The sequence below is a fragment of the Astatotilapia calliptera genome, chromosome 18 (genome assembly GCF_900246225.1).
Source record: "Astatotilapia calliptera chromosome 18, fAstCal1.2, whole genome shotgun sequence".
In the NCBI taxonomy this organism is placed as follows: domain Eukaryota; kingdom Metazoa; phylum Chordata; class Actinopteri; order Cichliformes; family Cichlidae; genus Astatotilapia; species Astatotilapia calliptera.
The window spans coordinates 18,628,292-18,646,109 of record NC_039319.1 but is presented as its reverse complement, the minus strand read 5'-3'; the positions used below and the strand labels follow the sequence as shown (position 1 = coordinate 18,646,109).

The following is a 17,818-nucleotide window of genomic DNA, read 5'->3' as shown; positions in this document are numbered from 1 at the left end:
GGTCCATACAGACTTGATAGTATCACATAGTTGGTGCAGATTCGTGTGCTAAACATCCATGATGTCTCAAAGAGGCTCTATTGAATTGAGATCTGGTGCCTGTGGAAGCCATTTGAGTACACTGAGAGCATTGTCATGTTCAAGAAACCAGTTTGAGGTGAATTGAGCTTTGTGACAGGTGTTATCTTCCTGGAAGCAGTCATAGAAGATGGGTATGCTGCAACTAAGCCAACAGCAATACTCAGGTAGGCTGTGATGTTTAAACAAGGTTCAACTGTCCATAAGGGACCCAGTGTGTGCAAACGATGTCCCCCAAACCATTTCACCACCACCACCAGCAGCCTGAACTGTTACATGGCAGGCATACAAGGCAAGAGGGATGCATGCTTTATTGTGGTTTACCCCAAATTGTGACTTTATCATCTAAATGTTGCAGCAGAATTCGAGACTCATACGATGAGGCAATGTTATTCCAATCTTTTGTTCAATTTTGGTGAACCTGTGAATATTGTAGTCTCAGTTTTCTGTTCACAGCTGACAGAAGTGGCACCTGGTTTGGTCTGCTGCTGTAGACCATCTGCTTCAAGGTTCACCGTGTTGTACATTCAGATCTTCTACATACATGATTAGGGTTCAACTATCCATTTCTATACATTTCATATTATGATTTATTCTCACATAACCTTTCATATTTTTTTGGGTGGAAAACATGACTCGTGTATGAAACATTCAATCAAAAGTCACCGAATTGTTTTAACAAGCAGTGAGAAAGAAGCAAATAATCAGCACCCATATTTAGTGAGCTCATTTTAATCAGCTACACACTGATTTCATCATTGCTGATTTACAGTGTTGCATTCCTGGTTCTCTGTCACTGGTAGCATCCCTGAGAGCCTGGAAGAGGACGAGACATGTTATGGAAAGCCCACTGTAAGATGCCATCAATGGAGCTCTGCTGCAGTGAAGAGAAGAAAACACAATAGGATTAACTGCTGAACACCTATTTGTCTATTTGTCATAGATTTAGTAACATATTAGGTAAATATAAATCCTTTAATCAATCAATCTGCCATCTATAATGCAAACCTTCTTAGAGTTCACTGTAACTCAAAAATTTAGCTTCTGAATTGTAAATTATTTAAATAGTCAGCAGGTAGGGGCTAAAAACAGAGGCACCCAAATCAAGACTGTGAGCCCAGTGAAGCCAAGAAGAACTCACACATCTGTACACATCTGTGAAACTTCTGTGCACATATTTCAGGCCCAAAATCACAGCTAACAACATCAGGACAAGCTGCTCCAAATCGCCTAATGTTTTGTCCTCGGTGCTTTTTGTTTACCCCGACAGCTCACTGACTGTCTCTGTGATAAGGAAACAGTCATCTTGTGTCTGACGTGAACTGTTGCACCCTGCCTGCATCTGTGATATCGACATGTAACTGATCTCCACTCACGTCTCCCAGGATGGAGTCCAGTTCATCTTTATGGTGGATGGGCTCAGAGAGGGAGGCGCTTTGATCATGACTAAGTGTGTTTTGAGCCAGAGGTGCAAGCTGAAGACAAACACACACAGACACACACACAGGAGAGATTACATAGAGTATTCGGTGGTATTAAGATAATAAAGGTTGTAAATTCTTTTTCAAGGTGTGTACATGTGGAGACACACCTGCCCGCCTCTGGATTCAGCCTCTCTCTCAGCAGAGCTGCCCCACAGTCTGGAGCAGGACAGGCAGATGGACCTCCCTCTTAGAAACACACAAATGCTTTGAGTGAACATTTCCGTGGTGTATAAGGTTTCTCTCAATCAATATGTCATTTCTGACACAGGAAGCTGTTCAAACCCTTCCAGCTGGGAAAATAAACTGTTTACATGAAACTTGGGGCCCTAATTAATTAAAAAAGGGAAGCTTTTTCTTCTTATCGCTTGGTTTTAGTTAATACTGTGTTTTTAATCAACATAAAAAGGAGCCACGAGAGCTTATCACATGGATTCGGCTTTAATTTGTTGTATCTGTGTTATCGTTGTGTAAAATCATTGTGAACCTCGCTCACATTGCTCACTACTCAGCTGCAAGGGCTCCACTTACAGTCCATTAGCCACCATTATCCCAAGAGAGATTATTGAAAGCGCACACCCTTAATGCACACTGGTGGTCAATACCAACATACAGGAAGTTCTCAGAGAGCCCCGAATGTTTTTTTTCTTCTAATGTAGATGATGCTGAGATTAGGATTTCAGGAGCTCAGGGGAAACGCTCTCTGTCATCTCCTAAAAATCTTTCTTCTACAGTCAGAAGAAGAAATTAGTGGTTTTCTTACTTGGAAAAGTGGCAGTTTACATGGAAATGCTTCAGACACTGAAAGCAGTGGGTCAAATCTCCTCCTCCGAGGTGGCAAATACCGCACACCTCCCTCACGCCAACCAGCTCTCCACCCGAGCACTGGAGACAAATTTATACATGCATCAAGTGTGACTATTTTTACATGTTGCAGAGGCGGAAAAAGGATGAGGCTGATGGAAGCTGAACTGATTAAAAAAAATGGCTGAATGATGTAGAAGGTCACCTGGTTTCTGACACCTGACGCACTCGTCGTCGCCGTAACGCTTGTGAGGGAGGATGACAGCGATGAGTAGAATGAGACATCGGTGATGGAGTTACTGCAGTTTGTGTTTGTTTGCTGAGGATGAGCTGAGAGAGCCTGAATGCAAATATTTAGACTATGATCAGTTCTAGAAAAAGCATCAGTGTTTACCAAAGCCCTTAAAACTTTTTTTTGTAAACAAGTCTTCAAGTTTTACTGTGACTTATTATCCTGAACTACGTAAATACAAATTACTAAAGTTGGAAATACCAGACAGGGTGTGAGAGCCATGAGTTTTCTTTTACACATGAAACGTACTGAAAATATAAGTTGCTATGAGCAGAAAGATTCTCACATTTAAAAATGACCACACAGTACTAGTCAGTACTAGGGGTGACTCAGAGGCTTGGGCCGCTGCTCACTTCTTTATGTTTTTCTCGCAAGACTCCCAGACTTTCTAGGAATTTTTGGTGGCCTTGAGCAATAGCTCTCCAGGCTTTCCAAAGGCCTTTTAAAGTTTTCTTCAGCTGCTTTTTGTTTACTCATTTTCAGTCTAGTCACATAATTTGTTCATTTCTTTTGCTGAATCTATGAAAAATGCTGAAGATAGCACATTTTTGCACCAACAAGATGATTCCCCAAAAGCTAATAGCCAAAAACCAGGCATATCTCAGCATGGTGCGCAGTGTGTCCTTAAAAAGCAATCGACAAGTGGAGGACAAAAGAAAAAATGTCAGGCCCAAAAAACTATCTGCAGCAGATGCAAATGGTCTCAGTGGCTGTCAAGAAGCAGTTCTTAAGGAAGGGAAAAAGAGAGGTATGCTAAATAAAAAAATTTTAAATGACAGAAAGCCAAAGACCACGGGTGTCCTGGAGTGATCCAAATCTAAAACGTCTGGTTCACATCATGTACAGAGGAGGTCAGGATAGAGGTACAACAATGTGTCTATAGCCATCTGTAAAACACAGTGGAAGCTCTGTCATGGTTTGGTGCTGCATTTCAGCTAGTGGTGTTGGGAATCTTGTCAAAAATGTTGAAATCTTGAATGCAGAAAGGTAGCAACAGATTTTGATCCAATATGCAGTGCCATCTGGAAAGTGTCTGATCGAGAAAAGGATAATATTTCATCATCACAATGATCCCAAACACATTGCCAATGCAGTGAATGCACACCTGGATTGAAAAAACACACAATGCAACATTATCAGTCATGGATTAGCCAGACCAGAGCCCAGAGCAGCTAAAATCAGAAGAAAAAAAACCTTCAAGAAGAACTTTTGGAGAACTATTCCTGAAGACTACTTAAAGAAAATACCAGACGGCTGGCTAAGAGAGTTCAGACTGTGTTGAAGAATAAAGGTCATACCAAATATTGACTGCATTACTGCATTTCTATGTATGTTTGCTCATGTTTTAACAAATTGCTGAAACCATTCCCCATTTTCCTAGCAAAATATAAAGAAATGAGGGTCGTTGAAGACTTTTTCACAGTACTGTAGGTTATTCAGTGGATTCAGTATGTGCACATTTCCTGCTTCCTTCCTTCAGGAACTTACTTGTAAGGGTAGCTGTGCTTTCTCTTTTTTCACCCTGTGTCCACGGCACCACTCACACTGCCAAGAGCCACTGCAGATAATGTAACGTTATAACCTCTTTCTCAAAGCAAAAAAAACATCTCGGCACACCAGCACATTATTCTTCACCTTGGTATGGACGAGAGTGGAGGGTCAAGGCAGGCCAGATGAAAAGCTCGAGGGCAACCGTCACAGCAGATCAGCTCCCCTCCATCCTTACACACTGTACACTCATCATCATTGTAATGAATCTAAACACAGGCCGATAAATGTAACATAGATAAGCAGGCACCCACATTCATATAAAGCACAAGCAACTTTATTTAAGAGTGAGGGGATTACAGCGTCTACCATGCGTGTGGCTGACTCCACCTGGTGGTGAAATGTGCTCTTAGCAGACTTGGACTTTGATGCATTTGTCTCCTCTGACGGACCCCCACCAGCTTTAATGGGCTCTCTGGTGGCCCCTGTTAAATGACAGTGGGTTTTAAAGGGGAAAATCTTGCATAAAGGTTAAAGCTTAGTTAGGTCTGTGTTTTCACATTCATAGTTTGATGTTGCTTCAGTTTTCTGAAAAAAGAAGTTCACATATTCATTATATGACTTACCTTCCAAACAATATGCCTGCATAACATGCACCTTTTCTTGGTTATCATGGTTGACTGGGGGATCCGTGGAGGGAACCGAGAAGGACGAGGATGAAGAGGGCAGGTGGACTCCTCTCTGGATTGTGGAAGACAGTACTTGCACACCTGAAGCAGAAAATAGGTTTGGTTATGTATTCGTGGCATAAAAGTATTTAATATATTTATTTTTATGATAATTACTGTTTTCAGATGGCAGCTTGGAGCCAGGAGCTTCACTCTTCACTCTGTAGAGCTTCACTTTACTTCCTTAAACAGAGTAGATAAGACCTTATAATGAAGACAGCAAAGTCATGTGCGTTTTAGAGTATTCCAGGTTAATTCTTTGTGAAGCCTATGTATCTTTTGATTGCCAAAATAAGCCTATTATGATACAAAGCAAGTGCAGTATGGGAGATGACCTCCTCCATCGGTTGTCTTGGCATGATACTGTGACCGCTGGGAGCTCAGTTCTCGATCCGCATGGCTCCTCTTCTTACTGTGAGGAGGTTTGTGACCTCCAGATGGTCTGTTTTCATGTTTGGAACCTGCAGTCTCCCTTCCTGTCAAACAAAATCAGCAACAATGTAAACCATTAGAGTCTAAATGTGACAGAAAATTGTCCCGAGAGACTGTTTTCAGCTCTGGTGCAACAGATGCAACTGAGGTTTTATTGCTTTTGTAAATTAATAAGAAAAAATAGAAAAAAATCTGAGGAATGTCAGTTTGTGCTGAATGTTATTTGACACTGGTACAGTAGAGTATTCTTCTGAGGATCCTCAGACGCTCATCATGGGCAGGAACGTCATAGAATTTTGGTCTTTTCATGATTTCTTTGAACTGTTCTTTTAACTGTACATCATCTTTATTGACTCTAAATAAACAGATAAAAAATCTAAACAAGAATAGTGAGCACTAGAAACTATTTATTTATATTTCTCTAATTCACATGGGTTCAAAAGTATACATACAGACCAAAATACATACATATACTCACCTATTAACTGGTTGACTACCGCCACTAGTTCTCTTTAAAAAGGATTTGTTTGACAGCACTCATTGTGTTGGCAATAAGACTGGAAAGTCCAAGGAACTCTAATAAGGAGACTATTAGATTTACACAAGTTGTCTTTTGCAGCCATTTTTAAACAGCTGCAGATTCCAAGATAAATTCAGACAATTGTACATAGGGACAAGTTATTCAGGTGACCACTTTACTAAGGTCTGGCAAAAGACAAGACAAAGATTGAGCTACTTGGCCATAGTGACAAGAGGTATGTTTGGAGGAGTAAAGGTGAGGCTTTCAAACCTAAGAACACTGTACTAACTATCAAGCGTGGTGGTGGCATCATGTTCTGGGGCTGTTTTGCTGCCAGTGGTAATGACAGATTTCAAGAGTGGATGGAATAATGAAGAGGAGGACTACATCCAAATTCTTTGACTTCACCTCAAATTGGGAATTAGATGGTTGAAACTTGGACGTAATTTAATTTTCCAAACACACACACAAAATGGTTTTAGCATAGATAAAAACAAGCCAACATTAAGATACTGACCTTCCAAAATTCCCAATAAATTTGTGGGCTAAGCTTAAAAGCCGGGTTCATGCCAGGAAACCAGCCAATTTTAATAAAATCTTCCAAATTTGCCAAGAGCACCATTCAAACATCCCATCAGAATTATGCCAGATGGCTTCCAAAAGCATCTGGTCGAGGTGCATCTTGCTGAGGGGCACTTAACCAAATATTAATGGGGGTGTACGGATCCATATATTTGAGCCTGTGTGAATCTAACATAAAGTAAAACTTGTGCACTCAATTCTTGTCATTTTGAAGTCACAATAGATGTATGATGTACAATCATTCCACCGTGGGAGAACAATAGTTTATTCCTTAATAGGAATCATGAACTTATCGTGTCAATCACCATGACAAAATGATTATGACATTCATGCCTATAACAAGTGTATAGATGTAGATTTATTTGTGTGTGACAAATGTTTTGTCGTAAACTGTGTGTCACATACGGGAATCCAGGTTAGTGAGCAGGGTCTGCAGCCTGGGGTAGCTGTCCAGATTATAGTCTTTGGATAAGTTGTTCAAGAAGGCCTGGACAGTGGATCTGCTCTGCTCCAACACCCAGGACAGGAGGGAGTACATGGCCTTGTGGATGCCTTCTCTAGCCTCTTTCTCCAGAGTCTCCTATAGACACATTAAGTTTATGAGTTTGAAGACTGAAAGTTCAGCACTGATATCCTTTAATGGAAGCAGCCCGATACTTGCTTAAAGTAGCATAAAAAAATTATTTCAAATCAAAATTAAGGTTTACACAATTAATACGGATATCCAATCTCTGTTCAGTTTCTTACCTTCAGCAGCTGCTCTGTGATGATGTTTTTGTCCGCCAAACCATAGACCAGGGGGAAAGGGTCATCCACAGCCATAGCGATGTCAGTTCGCAGCTCCCTCAGCAGCGAGCGGAGGTTTGTGTCCCTAAACGCCTCGACTCTTGACATGATCTTCTTTTGTGTGCAAGTGAGAAATGACTTGACACGGTCTGAGACCACAGATGAAGAATTTCAGATGTGGGGGGTGTGTCCCTCACAGGGAAGGTGCACTGCTTCATGCTGACTGCATACATGCATAAGCCATATCTTAAAAACTCCTGTATTTTTTTTCATCCCGTGTTTGTGCTTTTAATAACGCATCTATGACTCTATGAAAAAAAATGAAGCTACCAGCCTTTCATTTCTGAGACTTCCCTCCAGGGAGGCCAGCCCTGGACCTTTGGTCTCTTTTGAGTTCATTTGTCCACTAACAGCACTAACGGCCTTCATCCAGGGGAATACCTGTCCTCTTACATCAGGAGAGCAGAGTGAAGTGACCTGATGTGTGACAGTTTTCTTCTTAAAAGGTTCTTTCCACCTCAACTTCCCCTCACCTGTCAGGTTTTCACACACTGACTCACCACAGGGAACTCCGCATTAGTGTGATAATTATGACTTCGCCACAGACAGGAGAACATTAACACTGTAAACAGTTTAATGACTGACAGACTGATTGCATGACTGGTAGCCTACTATGCTTTATGCAGTTGTTATTCTGTTAGTTTGTTCCTCCAATTCTCATTATTCTACTAAAAAGGCCTAAACAAAGAGGAACCGGTCTCTCCTCCAAATACACAAGAGAATGGTAAAATAAAACTCATCTAAGGTTAAGGCTTCGGGCTTGTCATTTACTAGACAGCATTTGCCTGCAGTTTCCACTAATTCAATTTCATGTCATGTAAATATCCATTAGGTCTAAATGCTAGAGTATCCAATTACTTTAACTCATAAATAAGGTTAGGAAACAACTGGGTAGCTTGAGAAATATGCTCACTAAGTCCCTTAGTTCACTGCAAAGCCAAAGCCAGAAGATGGCCAACTAAGTTAAGCATTAAAAAAAGCTACTGCTTTAGTAGCCAAAAAAATCATCTGTGGTTTGTGTGCCAAACCATATGAGATGGAAACGGTCATCCAAAAATGTGACAAGGTCAGTATAAAATCTCCCGCAGCGAAGAATTCAAGTCTTAGATTCTTTGAAAGTTTGTTTGTAAATGAGATACAGAGACCTGAGGCCTGTATTATGAAGCAGGGTTTAATCTTATCTGGGTGACTTCAGGATTAACCCTGAGTTTACAGTACTGTGAAGGTGGATCATTTCTTACCAGGATATATGGTAACGGGTAAGGTGACTTATAATTAATATGATATGCTACCTGTAGTTTCAGGTTAGAGATCAACTAGTACCTAATAGCTGCTTTTAAACACTGATTTAATGTAATACTTTTTATAATCCATCAGGTTCTCCCATGTCTTAATGATAGAGCTGCTAATATTGATGAATCTGTTAACTTACACAATCTGCATTTTCACCGGCTCTCATTCCTGGAAAAACTTTATTAATATTGCTGCTGTTTTCCAGTCTTACAGACTAAAGCACTTAATCCACATACTGTTAATATGATATTACTCTTGGGTTTTTTTTACTCTCATACACTGCTGTGTTGCTTTCAGACTTCATATTTTCTCATCTGTTTCATCTTCCTTTGAAAAACCATCTTCATTGATTGCCAATGTTAGGCTAAGTGATTCCAGATAAGGGAGAGACACCCTGAGTATGGTGAGCTAATGCGTAATACAGGCATCTGGAAGGGTCTGAGATTATACTGGTCCAGTCTCTTATTCTCAGAGACTACTTTTGTTCATTTTCATTTCATAGTTGTGAGGAAGTTATGAATGTTTTCATGTTTTAGGAATAGTCCATAGTTTGTCTCTTTTCCAACCAGTTAGCTAATTAAGCTAAACTGTAGCTAAAATGTCAATTGAGGTTTCCTATGAGGTAAAGCAAATATAATTTCAATTTATGTCACCAGGCAATGTCACAAAAGGGTACTCATAAAAAACAACAAACTGGTGAGGCTACACTATTTAATGTTTTTTACTTGATTGTTAATGTTAAGAGTTAGATAACAGCTAAATTGGCTAGCTACCAGTTAACAACTGATATCTGCATAAGACACATGAAGTGCTCATTAGATTTTCATATTTAGTCATTAAAAACACAAAAACCTGGTACACAACATAACTAAACACTAAATATTGTAAGTAAATGCTGCATACCTAAGGTCCAGTTGTGTTCATAGCTTAAACTTAGATGCTATCAGTGTCTTAGCGCAGCGGTCCCCAACCCCCGGGCCTCGGACCGGTCCGTGAGTCGTTTGGTAACGAGAGTTGAGGCTCAGGTGTGAAATGTATGGTTTTCAGGGTTTTTATCGGTTTTCAGCGTTATTTTGTTATCATTTTTATCGTTAACTTGGTTTTCCTGGGTCTTTTCACGTGTGTTATGAATAAATCTTCTTTTTTTTGGTACCGGTACTAGTTTTATTTTGTTGTATTTATCCGCGACACCTTAAAGGCCAGTCCGTGAAAATATTGTCGGGCATAAACCGGTCCGTGGCGCAAAAAAGGTTGGGGACCGCTGTCTTAGCGTATCTTAAGTGTTACTAACCCATTTGTTCCCAAGAAAAATATTTGCTGTGTAAATGAAGCTGTGTATTTTATTTAATTACTAATTATTAATTACTTTAAATATATTCTGTCGTTTTCTATTTAATGTAACTAGTGTAGTGGTTTAAACCTGCTTGTGCAAACTCCCAACAACTTGCCATATCTCACATTTTCTCAGAAAAAAACAGAAAGTAAATAAAATAGAAGAGTAGATAATTGTGCTACCAGGTAAATGTTGATGGTTAGGAGAGTGAAGCCCTTTAATTTGTAATTTATTAATCATTAAACATTATTACATTATTCATACTGGTGAACAAGGACCACTTCTACAGAGGGACGTTCACAACATACATATTACATTATTATATACAGTGCGGTGCATTACAGTGGATTGTTATATGTGTATTACCGGGATGGAGGGATGGGGAGACTGGAAGGACAGAAGGATAGCGGGAGGAGAGAAGGAAGAGGAGAGGACTTTTAGGAGGGTTAGGGAGTTGTGATAGTAAGTTGTCTCTTTATTACTTCTTTTTTAACCACAGTACAGCTTGTTCTATAAAAGTTAAACCCATAGAGAGATAGAGTGCCACATTTTCACAGCTACTGTTAGGTGATCCTACTGGAAGTTGTGGGAATATCAAATGAGATACGTCTTGTCATGAGATGCTATAGAGAGATGCTATAAAACATTCTAAGATAGTCAGCCTCCTTCCAGAGCACGGAGACCCTGTAGGGCAGGCCAAAGGTCAAAGATCAGATCAGCGTGCATGCGTGCTGCAGACATTCAGACATGTTCAGCTATTTAGAAAAATGGCCGACCCTCCTGCTATTTCTCCTTCTGTGTTTAGGCATCATTTTTGGTGCTTTCCCTTTTTATATATAAAAAATACAAAACATAACAGCGAAAAGAACTCCATTGGTTTCCTCATTTTTCTCCAAACTGTTTTTTTCAGTGTGTGTGTGTTCATTTTCATTGCAACAATTGTTTTCTTCCCTTTTCTCCTCCAGTCACTTACATATTGACAAAGTATACAATATTTTACAACTGAACAAGACTGAAAGATAACATTTGATTTGTCCAATCAGATACAAGGCCCACATCCTATATCCAATTGGAGAAGTCAACTGGAAGCTAACCAGTAGTAAGCAACACAACAAGCCTATGGTGTGAAGGGAGCTGTCCAAGTGCAGCTCTGCATTAACATGAGCACCCGCCCTCAGGCACAGCTGGTTCCGCTGGCTTGTCCAGCTTGATGTCAATCACTGGAAATTGGCACGTTAAGGAAAAGTCACATGGCGAAGTAAACTACTTGGCCTAGACATGCCACAAATGATAGTCAAAGATTCCCATAAGCTAATGTGGACTCAGGTCCTGCATGCTACAACTACTTGTTTCTATCTCCTTCCCCTCCATAGTTGTAGTTTTTTGTCTGATCCAATGTTATGCAGCTCCATCTGAGGCCCCAAAAACTTTGCCCCATGTTTTCCCCACAATCCTCAAGACCTGTAGACAAACCAAAATATGTTGAGCTTCATAGTATAGACAAATCCATATGTTATACTACAATTTAAGGGCACTTCTTTAAAGTTAAATGTTTCTTGGTTTGTAAGTTTCCATATAATAATTCCCATTTATTGATAAGAATCCCTCACCTTCCTTACACAACCATCCTCCATCACACACCCTCCTCTGCTGTCACTTCCCTGTCAGCCACTATGTGGTGCTGTGCCTGTGCATCCACACCATCTTCCTGGCTCTGTGTGTTCCTCCTCTATTAAGCATAAAAGGTTTAATGGCTGATTCCTCGGCAGTCTATCTGTACGTGTGCCAGCAGCCACTAAGAGATTAAAAATAAGCTGCCTATTGCTGGGCTGTTTGGCTATCGGCATGGTGAGTCACGGCGGCTGTAAAGGATACTGCCTTCAGGATTTGCATCGTCCAGGCTTTCCATTCCAGGTAGGGCTGCTGCAACTCGACGAAACAGCTAGGAGGAGAACAAGAGGGAGGAGGTTAAAGAGCAGGAGGCAGCGGGCATGAAAAAATTGTAAAACTTAAAAATGGGGAGGGGGGAGGGAGGGGGAGTGCATCACAAGATGTGTGAAAAATTATTTTTGGGAAGATGGGAGCTTTTTTTGTATCATGTTACCCCTTGACTAATACTAGCCTTGATGTTTACTTAATATCTATGCTGAAGGTGATGAAGGAAGTATTGAATAAAAGTAGCAATGCAACACAAAAAATGTCCACTATAGCGCTTGTTGAAGCTGGCCTGATTTGAAGATTTACTTTAAAATTTTGAATTTCTAAAATATAACTACAGCAGTAAGATCAATCTATTGAAGTAAAAAGTTTGATATTTTCCAAAATTGTGCTGGATGTTAAGTGGTATAGCTAGTAACATTAAATGTTAGTGCCTTCGATGTGTGCTTCAGTGCAGTAGTTGAGTAAATGTACTAGATAGATATCGGTAAACTAGCTTTTGTTTTTTCTTTTCATTCATCTTTAGCCAGCAAGAACTAAATACGGAATGCACATTTTAGCAACATTGTCCATATTTAAACATTTGATTTATCTGTGTGGTGGCGTGCTCACCTTGGAGGGATTTGGGGATTGGCAGAGACTCTGAAATCAAGTGATGGCAAAAATGCTGTGAAATCTGGTAAAACTGCAGGGATCACCTGTTTGACATTGCAGCCTGTCTTGGCACTGGTCTCGATGAACATGACGTTCAGTTCTTTGGCTCTCTGCTCTCCTTCCTCGATCGTGATTTGCCTGCAGGAAAATCAAGCCAGACTCAGCATCTCGGACTAATTTATTCGGCATTGACGTGTTGCTTCAAACAGCTTTTTTGCTCATTTAATGAACAAAACCTCCATGTCGAAGACTGTAGCTAAATGTTAGAGATGATTACAAGCCACCACCTTTACCTTTTCTCTTCCAGGTCTGTCTTGTTGCCTACTAGCATGATGATGACATCACTTCCTCTCTCTGTCCTGACATCGTCAATCCATTTGCAGGTCTGCTGGAATGAATTTACATCTGTGGAGCCCAGAGTTTCTTATTACATACAGCTTTTTTGTCTCAAAAACCCAACAGAAAACTATATGTTTTTACTCAAGTGTTTGTCCGTTTAACACAGAAACATACAAATGTATCATGTATATCATACACAGGCTACAGCTTTCCGCTTACTTGTAATGTCATAGACAACCACAGCCACCGTCGAGTCTCGTATGTAGCTTGGAATGAGGCTCCTGAAACGCTCTTGTCCAGCTGTGTCCCACAGCTGCAGCCTTACCTGCATGTGTACACACACACACAGACACACACGCGCCTTCAGCATAAACTGCCACACCACACATAGTCTATAAGTACACTTCCAGGAGGATAAGCCAGTATCAGCTCCTGTGCAGGCTGGCAGAGCACAATAATATCCTGACAAAGAAAAAGTATTAATACTGGCTAAAGCAGATGATCCATGGGTAAGGCTTTGAGTTATTAGGGCCAGAAAAGTCAGCTCACCAAAGCTGTTACTACCAGAAATAACCATAACATAATCACATTAGTGTGTGACGGAAGGGAATAATTAAGCAAATCAAATCAAGGATTAGTCAAAGCAGAGAAGAAATTGGGCTGTTTCCTACTTAAAACCTCAAGTCATCTGCGCATGTATTTAGAAATGAGAATTTTAAAAATGAAGATCAAGGTTTCCTACTGTCCGGTCCTCCAGGTACATTGTCTTCGATAGGAAGTCAATTCCAATGGTCGCCTGTGGAGAGGAAAGAGCAAAAGAGGGGGAGAAAATCATCAGCAAAAACCCAGACATTAAAATGTAAATGTTTCTCTGCACCATCTGTTGTCTCTAGAAGAGTGATTTTTGTTCAAATACATAAAGCTGTTAAGAAAGGGGGAAAAAGGGAGCCAACAAGCACAGAAATTGAATCTGACTGAAACACTAATTTAATTTGTGCTGCCCTCAGGGCCCAATCCTTCTGACTTGTTATGTACCAAACTTCTGAGAAAGGCGAAGGAGGAATGATATATTTTCTCTTCTTAAAGAAACTAATAGTGCTGCAATGCTGTTCCTAATCATGTTTGAATAAATGGCATGATTCAGATCAGGACATAATTTGTGAAAATCTAATATACTGAGTTTTTTTGACCAAAAAGCACTCGCTGCAATAACGGTCCCATATTAACCTTCAACCTCCAAAAGAAAAATTGAATTTCTTTTACAATTATAAGCAATACCACCAATACCTCTTTCGTATAGATGCTAATCAGCAACGCCATCAATCAATGCTGCTTAATAATTTAAATTGTTTTTAGGTTCTGGATCTGTTCCAGATCTCACCTGATATGTGTTGTCGAAGCTGTCATACATGAATCTAGTGATGAGAGACGTTTTCCCCACTAAAACAGAGCACACACAGGTTGGTTTCAGGGTCCGGACACATCGATATATGATCTCAATCAACATAATGAAAATTTGCTTCATTGATGTGACAACACCACAGTTATATATGAATATTTAACCAGTGCCAGTTATCAAGCCAGTAAAAATGAAAAGAAATTAAGGAGGGGGGGAGAAAAAATCCATGACTCACTGGAACAAAATCTGCCCGGTAATTCACCAAAAATATGCCTGAGTTAATATGTGAGTATGAATCAATGAATAGCTCAAAATAAGGGCAGCAAAATGGATTTCAGTTCAAAGTAAGAAAAATCTGCTATCTTAGATTTCCTGTTATCAAATGTGTAAATGTTCCTCTTCACAGAAACATGTACGCCTCTAAACAATGCAAACATCTAAAGTGAAATTCAAATGTTATTCCACTTCAAGGTTTCAGATAAGAACCAAAATCTCAAATTCATGTTGTGACATTGTTTTTTGTGAAATGTCTGTATGTTTTGTGCTAATCGTTTATGTGTTTTCCCATTTAGTCATGATTTATGTGTGTATTTTCTTCGCCTTCTCTTTCTCCTTTGCATTTTCCTTTCTTTTTTGTGTATTTCCAACACTACTCAGTGCTATAGTTTTACCATACAACCAAAGGTGAACAATTTAAATACAATAAGTAGTCTTCCCCCTCCCATCCTGTCTTTTATCCTTGAAAATAATGTGAGAGGTGACTGCAACGAAAACACAAACTGTGTCCAGAAATGTGACCACGGTAACAAAAAGACCGGCTGTTAATGCTCACTGGACTGATGCCGAAGGAGACTTGATCTCAGAGGATCAAGGTGAGCCTAGTGATCTCCATTTTTATTTACATCCCTCCCAGCAGCACCATTTTACATCAGATCCGCACATGAGTGAGGACAGGACTTTTTTTTTTTCTTTCCAGAAGGGCCTCATGCACAGTACGCAGACAGCAGTACTCCTGAAGCCAGCGATGGGCAGTGGCCACACCAGGCCTCCTTTCAGCACCGTGGACAGCAACGTTGCAGTACAGGCCACGCAAACACACCGTGAGGCTTTTTTTCAGTCGACACACAGCTCTGTCTTAGACATGCAGCACACACACGCACACACACACTAAAGCATCACAATGTAAGACACAAACAGGCCAAGCTTCTGTCATATTAGGCCTAATTATGTGTTTTTCTAGTCTTTGCTCGTGCTTTTGATGGGATAAGAGCTCCTCTGCTGCCACTCTGGATGTCTGATGTCTGAACACGTATTCGGGCAGCTTTACAGCGCTAAACCATTATCGATCCGCTCCTCCTGAATTTGTGCCATCACATCAACGCACATACACAGCCGATAACACCCTGAATACACGGATTATTGAATTAAATAGTCCTGGTATATTATCGTGGCGCTGTCAAGCTCTCGTTTTTTTTTTTTCTTTTATTTGATTATTTATGGGACCGAATCGGAGACCGCGAGGTTTAGAGATGCTACAGACATCGCCAGCCTTGGGTGTGTCCCGAACTGACACATGGGGGACCGCTTATTATCTTCTTCTTTAAAAAGAAAAAAATAATAGCCATCGAGTGGTGGGGAAATGTTAAACGCTGTCATATAACACAATAAAGGGTCGTTTGTGTCAGAAATAAGCGATGTGTGGGGAAATATAGCGTTATCTGGAAAAGGCTGGGCATATTTGTTGGTCACTGCAGCACATCAAAACACCACAATTCCCAGCGCCTGCTTCCAATGATGGCACTTTGCGGCAAGTAAAAAACAACAACAAAAAAGCACTCTAGGTGATATACAAGAATCTGCGTTTATATCCGAGCCATTTCTCTTTCTTTTTCTTCAAAGGTTAATCAAAATTTCCACAGCTACAAATTATGCCAGGGGCAACATGGGCGTCTAATATAGCAAAGCCACTAGAAACATCTTCTGGATTCACTTTAAACTTCCCAAAATGATCACGGATTGCATACATGGCCCTCGATATATGCGCATGTTTGATAAGGATGACCCAAACCCGCCCGAGCTCTGACTCACCGCTCTGCTCTCCCAAAAACACGAGTTTAAATTTCCTCAGGGGGTTCCCCAGGTCTCCTCCAGCGGACATGGTGGCAGATAAACAGCTCGACTTGGATTATTTTTATATGTTTTTATCGCTCGGTGTCTCGCCCGCTATGCCTGCGCAAGGGGATCCTCCTCTACTCACAGAATGATGGGAATGCAGCTCAGCATCCTCCTGTCAATTTAGGAAGCTTGTGCGCCTGCGCGACCTCACCTATCGCAGTCCCTCACCTTTCTATTGGGCCTGAAGCTGTACTATGTTTTGTTTTTTTGTTTTTTCTTGGACATAAACTAATTAAAAACGCCCATGATTTTTAGTTTAAGGTAAATAAGAGAAACACCTAAGAGACGATTTTAAAAATACATTTATTTAATAAATGTAATTTTTATTTATTCACCAGCCATATAAAACATTTAAATGTAACTTTAAGGTATATTCAGTATCATTTCCTAAAATGGGATGTTAGTATGAATTAAAATGCCCAGCAACACTGCTAATGACTAGTTCTGAGTTCTAAGAAGTTAGTGATCAGTTATCCTGTTTGAAACATCATAAACAATTTAATAATTTTATTCATTTTTGAAACAAAAACATGAGAAATTCGTTTGCCATGACTTCTCCCATGAGAAGATTATAGTCTGTTGTCATTTATGACGCTAAACTTTACACATTTTGTGCATTTGCTCCATGCTCCTCTCAACAAAACTCTGTGTGTCCTTCTTTACTACATCCATGGATCTTCTCTGAGGTGTTCCTCTTTTCCTCCTGCCTGGCAGCTCCATATTTAACACCCTTTGTCCAGTATATCCACTGTTCCTCATTCTGCAAATGTCCAAACGACTCAACCTGAGCTGTCCCTCTGATGTACTCATTTCTGATCTTGTCCATCCTGCTCACTTCCAGTGACAATCTCAACATCTTCAGCTCTGCCACCTCCAACTTTGTCTCTTGTCTTTTTGTCGGTGCCGCTGTCAACAAGAAAGAAAACCTTCCCTTTCATACTTGCTGCTATCCAAATCCACAAATCACCCCTGACCCTTGTCTCCACCCACTCTAACCTGCCTGCACTCTCTTCTTCACTGTCTCTTGTGCACTGTCTGTTTCTTTAGACGGCTGACCCCAGGTATTTAATGTCATCTACTTTCACTACCTCTACTCCTTGAATGTTCAGCTTTCCACTCATTCACACACATGTATTCCGTCTTGCTTCTGCTGACTTTCATTCCTCTTCTCTCCAGTGTTTACCTCCAACTCTCCAGATTTTCCTCTTCCTCCTTCTTATGCTCTTTGCAGAGCACATTGTAGCCCATGGAGACTCCTGCCCTAAACAGTATGAAGATACTGTTACTTTAGTATTTGAGGGGTTTTCCATCATTGTACCTTTGATATATTTGACAAATTAATAAAAATCACTTCAGATTAAAAGCCGAATAGCTAATGAAAATGTGTTAGGGGCACTCTGTCTATAGCATCACGTCTGCACATAGAGTCGTGGTAA

The 17,818-nt window shown here is 40.4% G+C and overlaps 2 protein-coding genes across 4 annotated transcripts; both read right to left on the bottom strand.

Annotated features, from left to right (window-relative positions):
- Positions 1-808: 808 nt before the first annotated feature.
- On the bottom strand, positions 809-9,542 carry aire (autoimmune regulator). 3 transcript variants are annotated; one of them, XM_026150985.1, is made up of 14 exons: positions 9,448-9,542; positions 7,153-7,340; positions 6,811-6,985; positions 5,207-5,347; positions 4,989-5,054; positions 4,770-4,913; positions 4,513-4,628; positions 4,291-4,412; positions 4,144-4,213; positions 2,569-2,703; positions 2,323-2,444; positions 1,670-1,748; positions 1,455-1,553; positions 809-955 (listed from the first exon to the last, which is right to left on the bottom strand). In XM_026150985.1, the coding sequence occupies exons 2-14, from the start codon at positions 7,297-7,299 to the stop codon at positions 872-874; spliced, it is 1,500 nt and encodes a 499-aa protein (XP_026006770.1). In that variant the 5' UTR covers positions 7,300-7,340; positions 9,448-9,542; the 3' UTR covers positions 809-871. The 3 variants fall into 3 exon arrangements, with proteins under 3 accessions (XP_026006770.1, XP_026006772.1, XP_026006773.1); XM_026150987.1 differs by having other exon boundaries at positions 809-952; XM_026150988.1 differs by having other exon boundaries at positions 4,534-4,628.
- Positions 9,543-10,063: 521 nt separating this feature from the next.
- On the bottom strand, positions 10,064-16,511 carry LOC113011267 (ras-related protein Rab-6B-like). Its single transcript, XM_026150728.1, has 8 exons — positions 16,296-16,511; positions 14,190-14,248; positions 13,551-13,604; positions 13,028-13,133; positions 12,763-12,874; positions 12,514-12,607; positions 11,753-11,819; positions 10,064-11,097 (listed from the first exon to the last, which is right to left on the bottom strand). Exons 1-8 carry the CDS (start codon positions 16,363-16,365, stop codon positions 11,033-11,035), a joined length of 627 nt encoding a protein of 208 aa, XP_026006513.1. The 5' UTR covers positions 16,366-16,511; the 3' UTR covers positions 10,064-11,032.
- Positions 16,512-17,818: the final 1,307 nt, after the last annotated feature.

What these genes read in the sequence shown, in the direction of transcription:
- aire (XM_026150985.1), bottom strand. Translation starts at nt 7,299, where the DNA reads ATGTCAAGAGTCGAGGCGTTTAGGGACACAAACCTCCGCTCGCTGCTG. An exon ending in GCTCACTAACCTGGATTCCC is followed by an intron (nt 5,348 to 6,810) that starts GTATGTGACACA and finishes TTTGTTTGACAG; the next exon opens with GAAGGGAGACTGCAGGTTCC. An exon ending in CGTCAGGTGTCAGAAACCAG is followed by an intron (nt 2,445 to 2,568) that starts GTGACCTTCTAC and finishes ATTTGTCTCCAG; the next exon opens with TGCTCGGGTGGAGAGCTGGT.
- LOC113011267 (XM_026150728.1), bottom strand. Translation starts at nt 16,365, where the DNA reads ATGTCCGCTGGAGGAGACCTGGGGAACCCCCTGAGGAAATTTAAACTC. An exon ending in CAGGCTGCAATGTCAAACAG is followed by an intron (nt 11,820 to 12,513) that starts GTGATCCCTGCA and finishes TTCTCCTCCTAG; the next exon opens with CTGTTTCGTCGAGTTGCAGC. An exon ending in CGATGCAAATCCTGAAGGCA is followed by an intron (nt 11,098 to 11,752) that starts GTATCCTTTACA and finishes GCCAATTTCCAG; the next exon opens with TGATTGACATCAAGCTGGAC.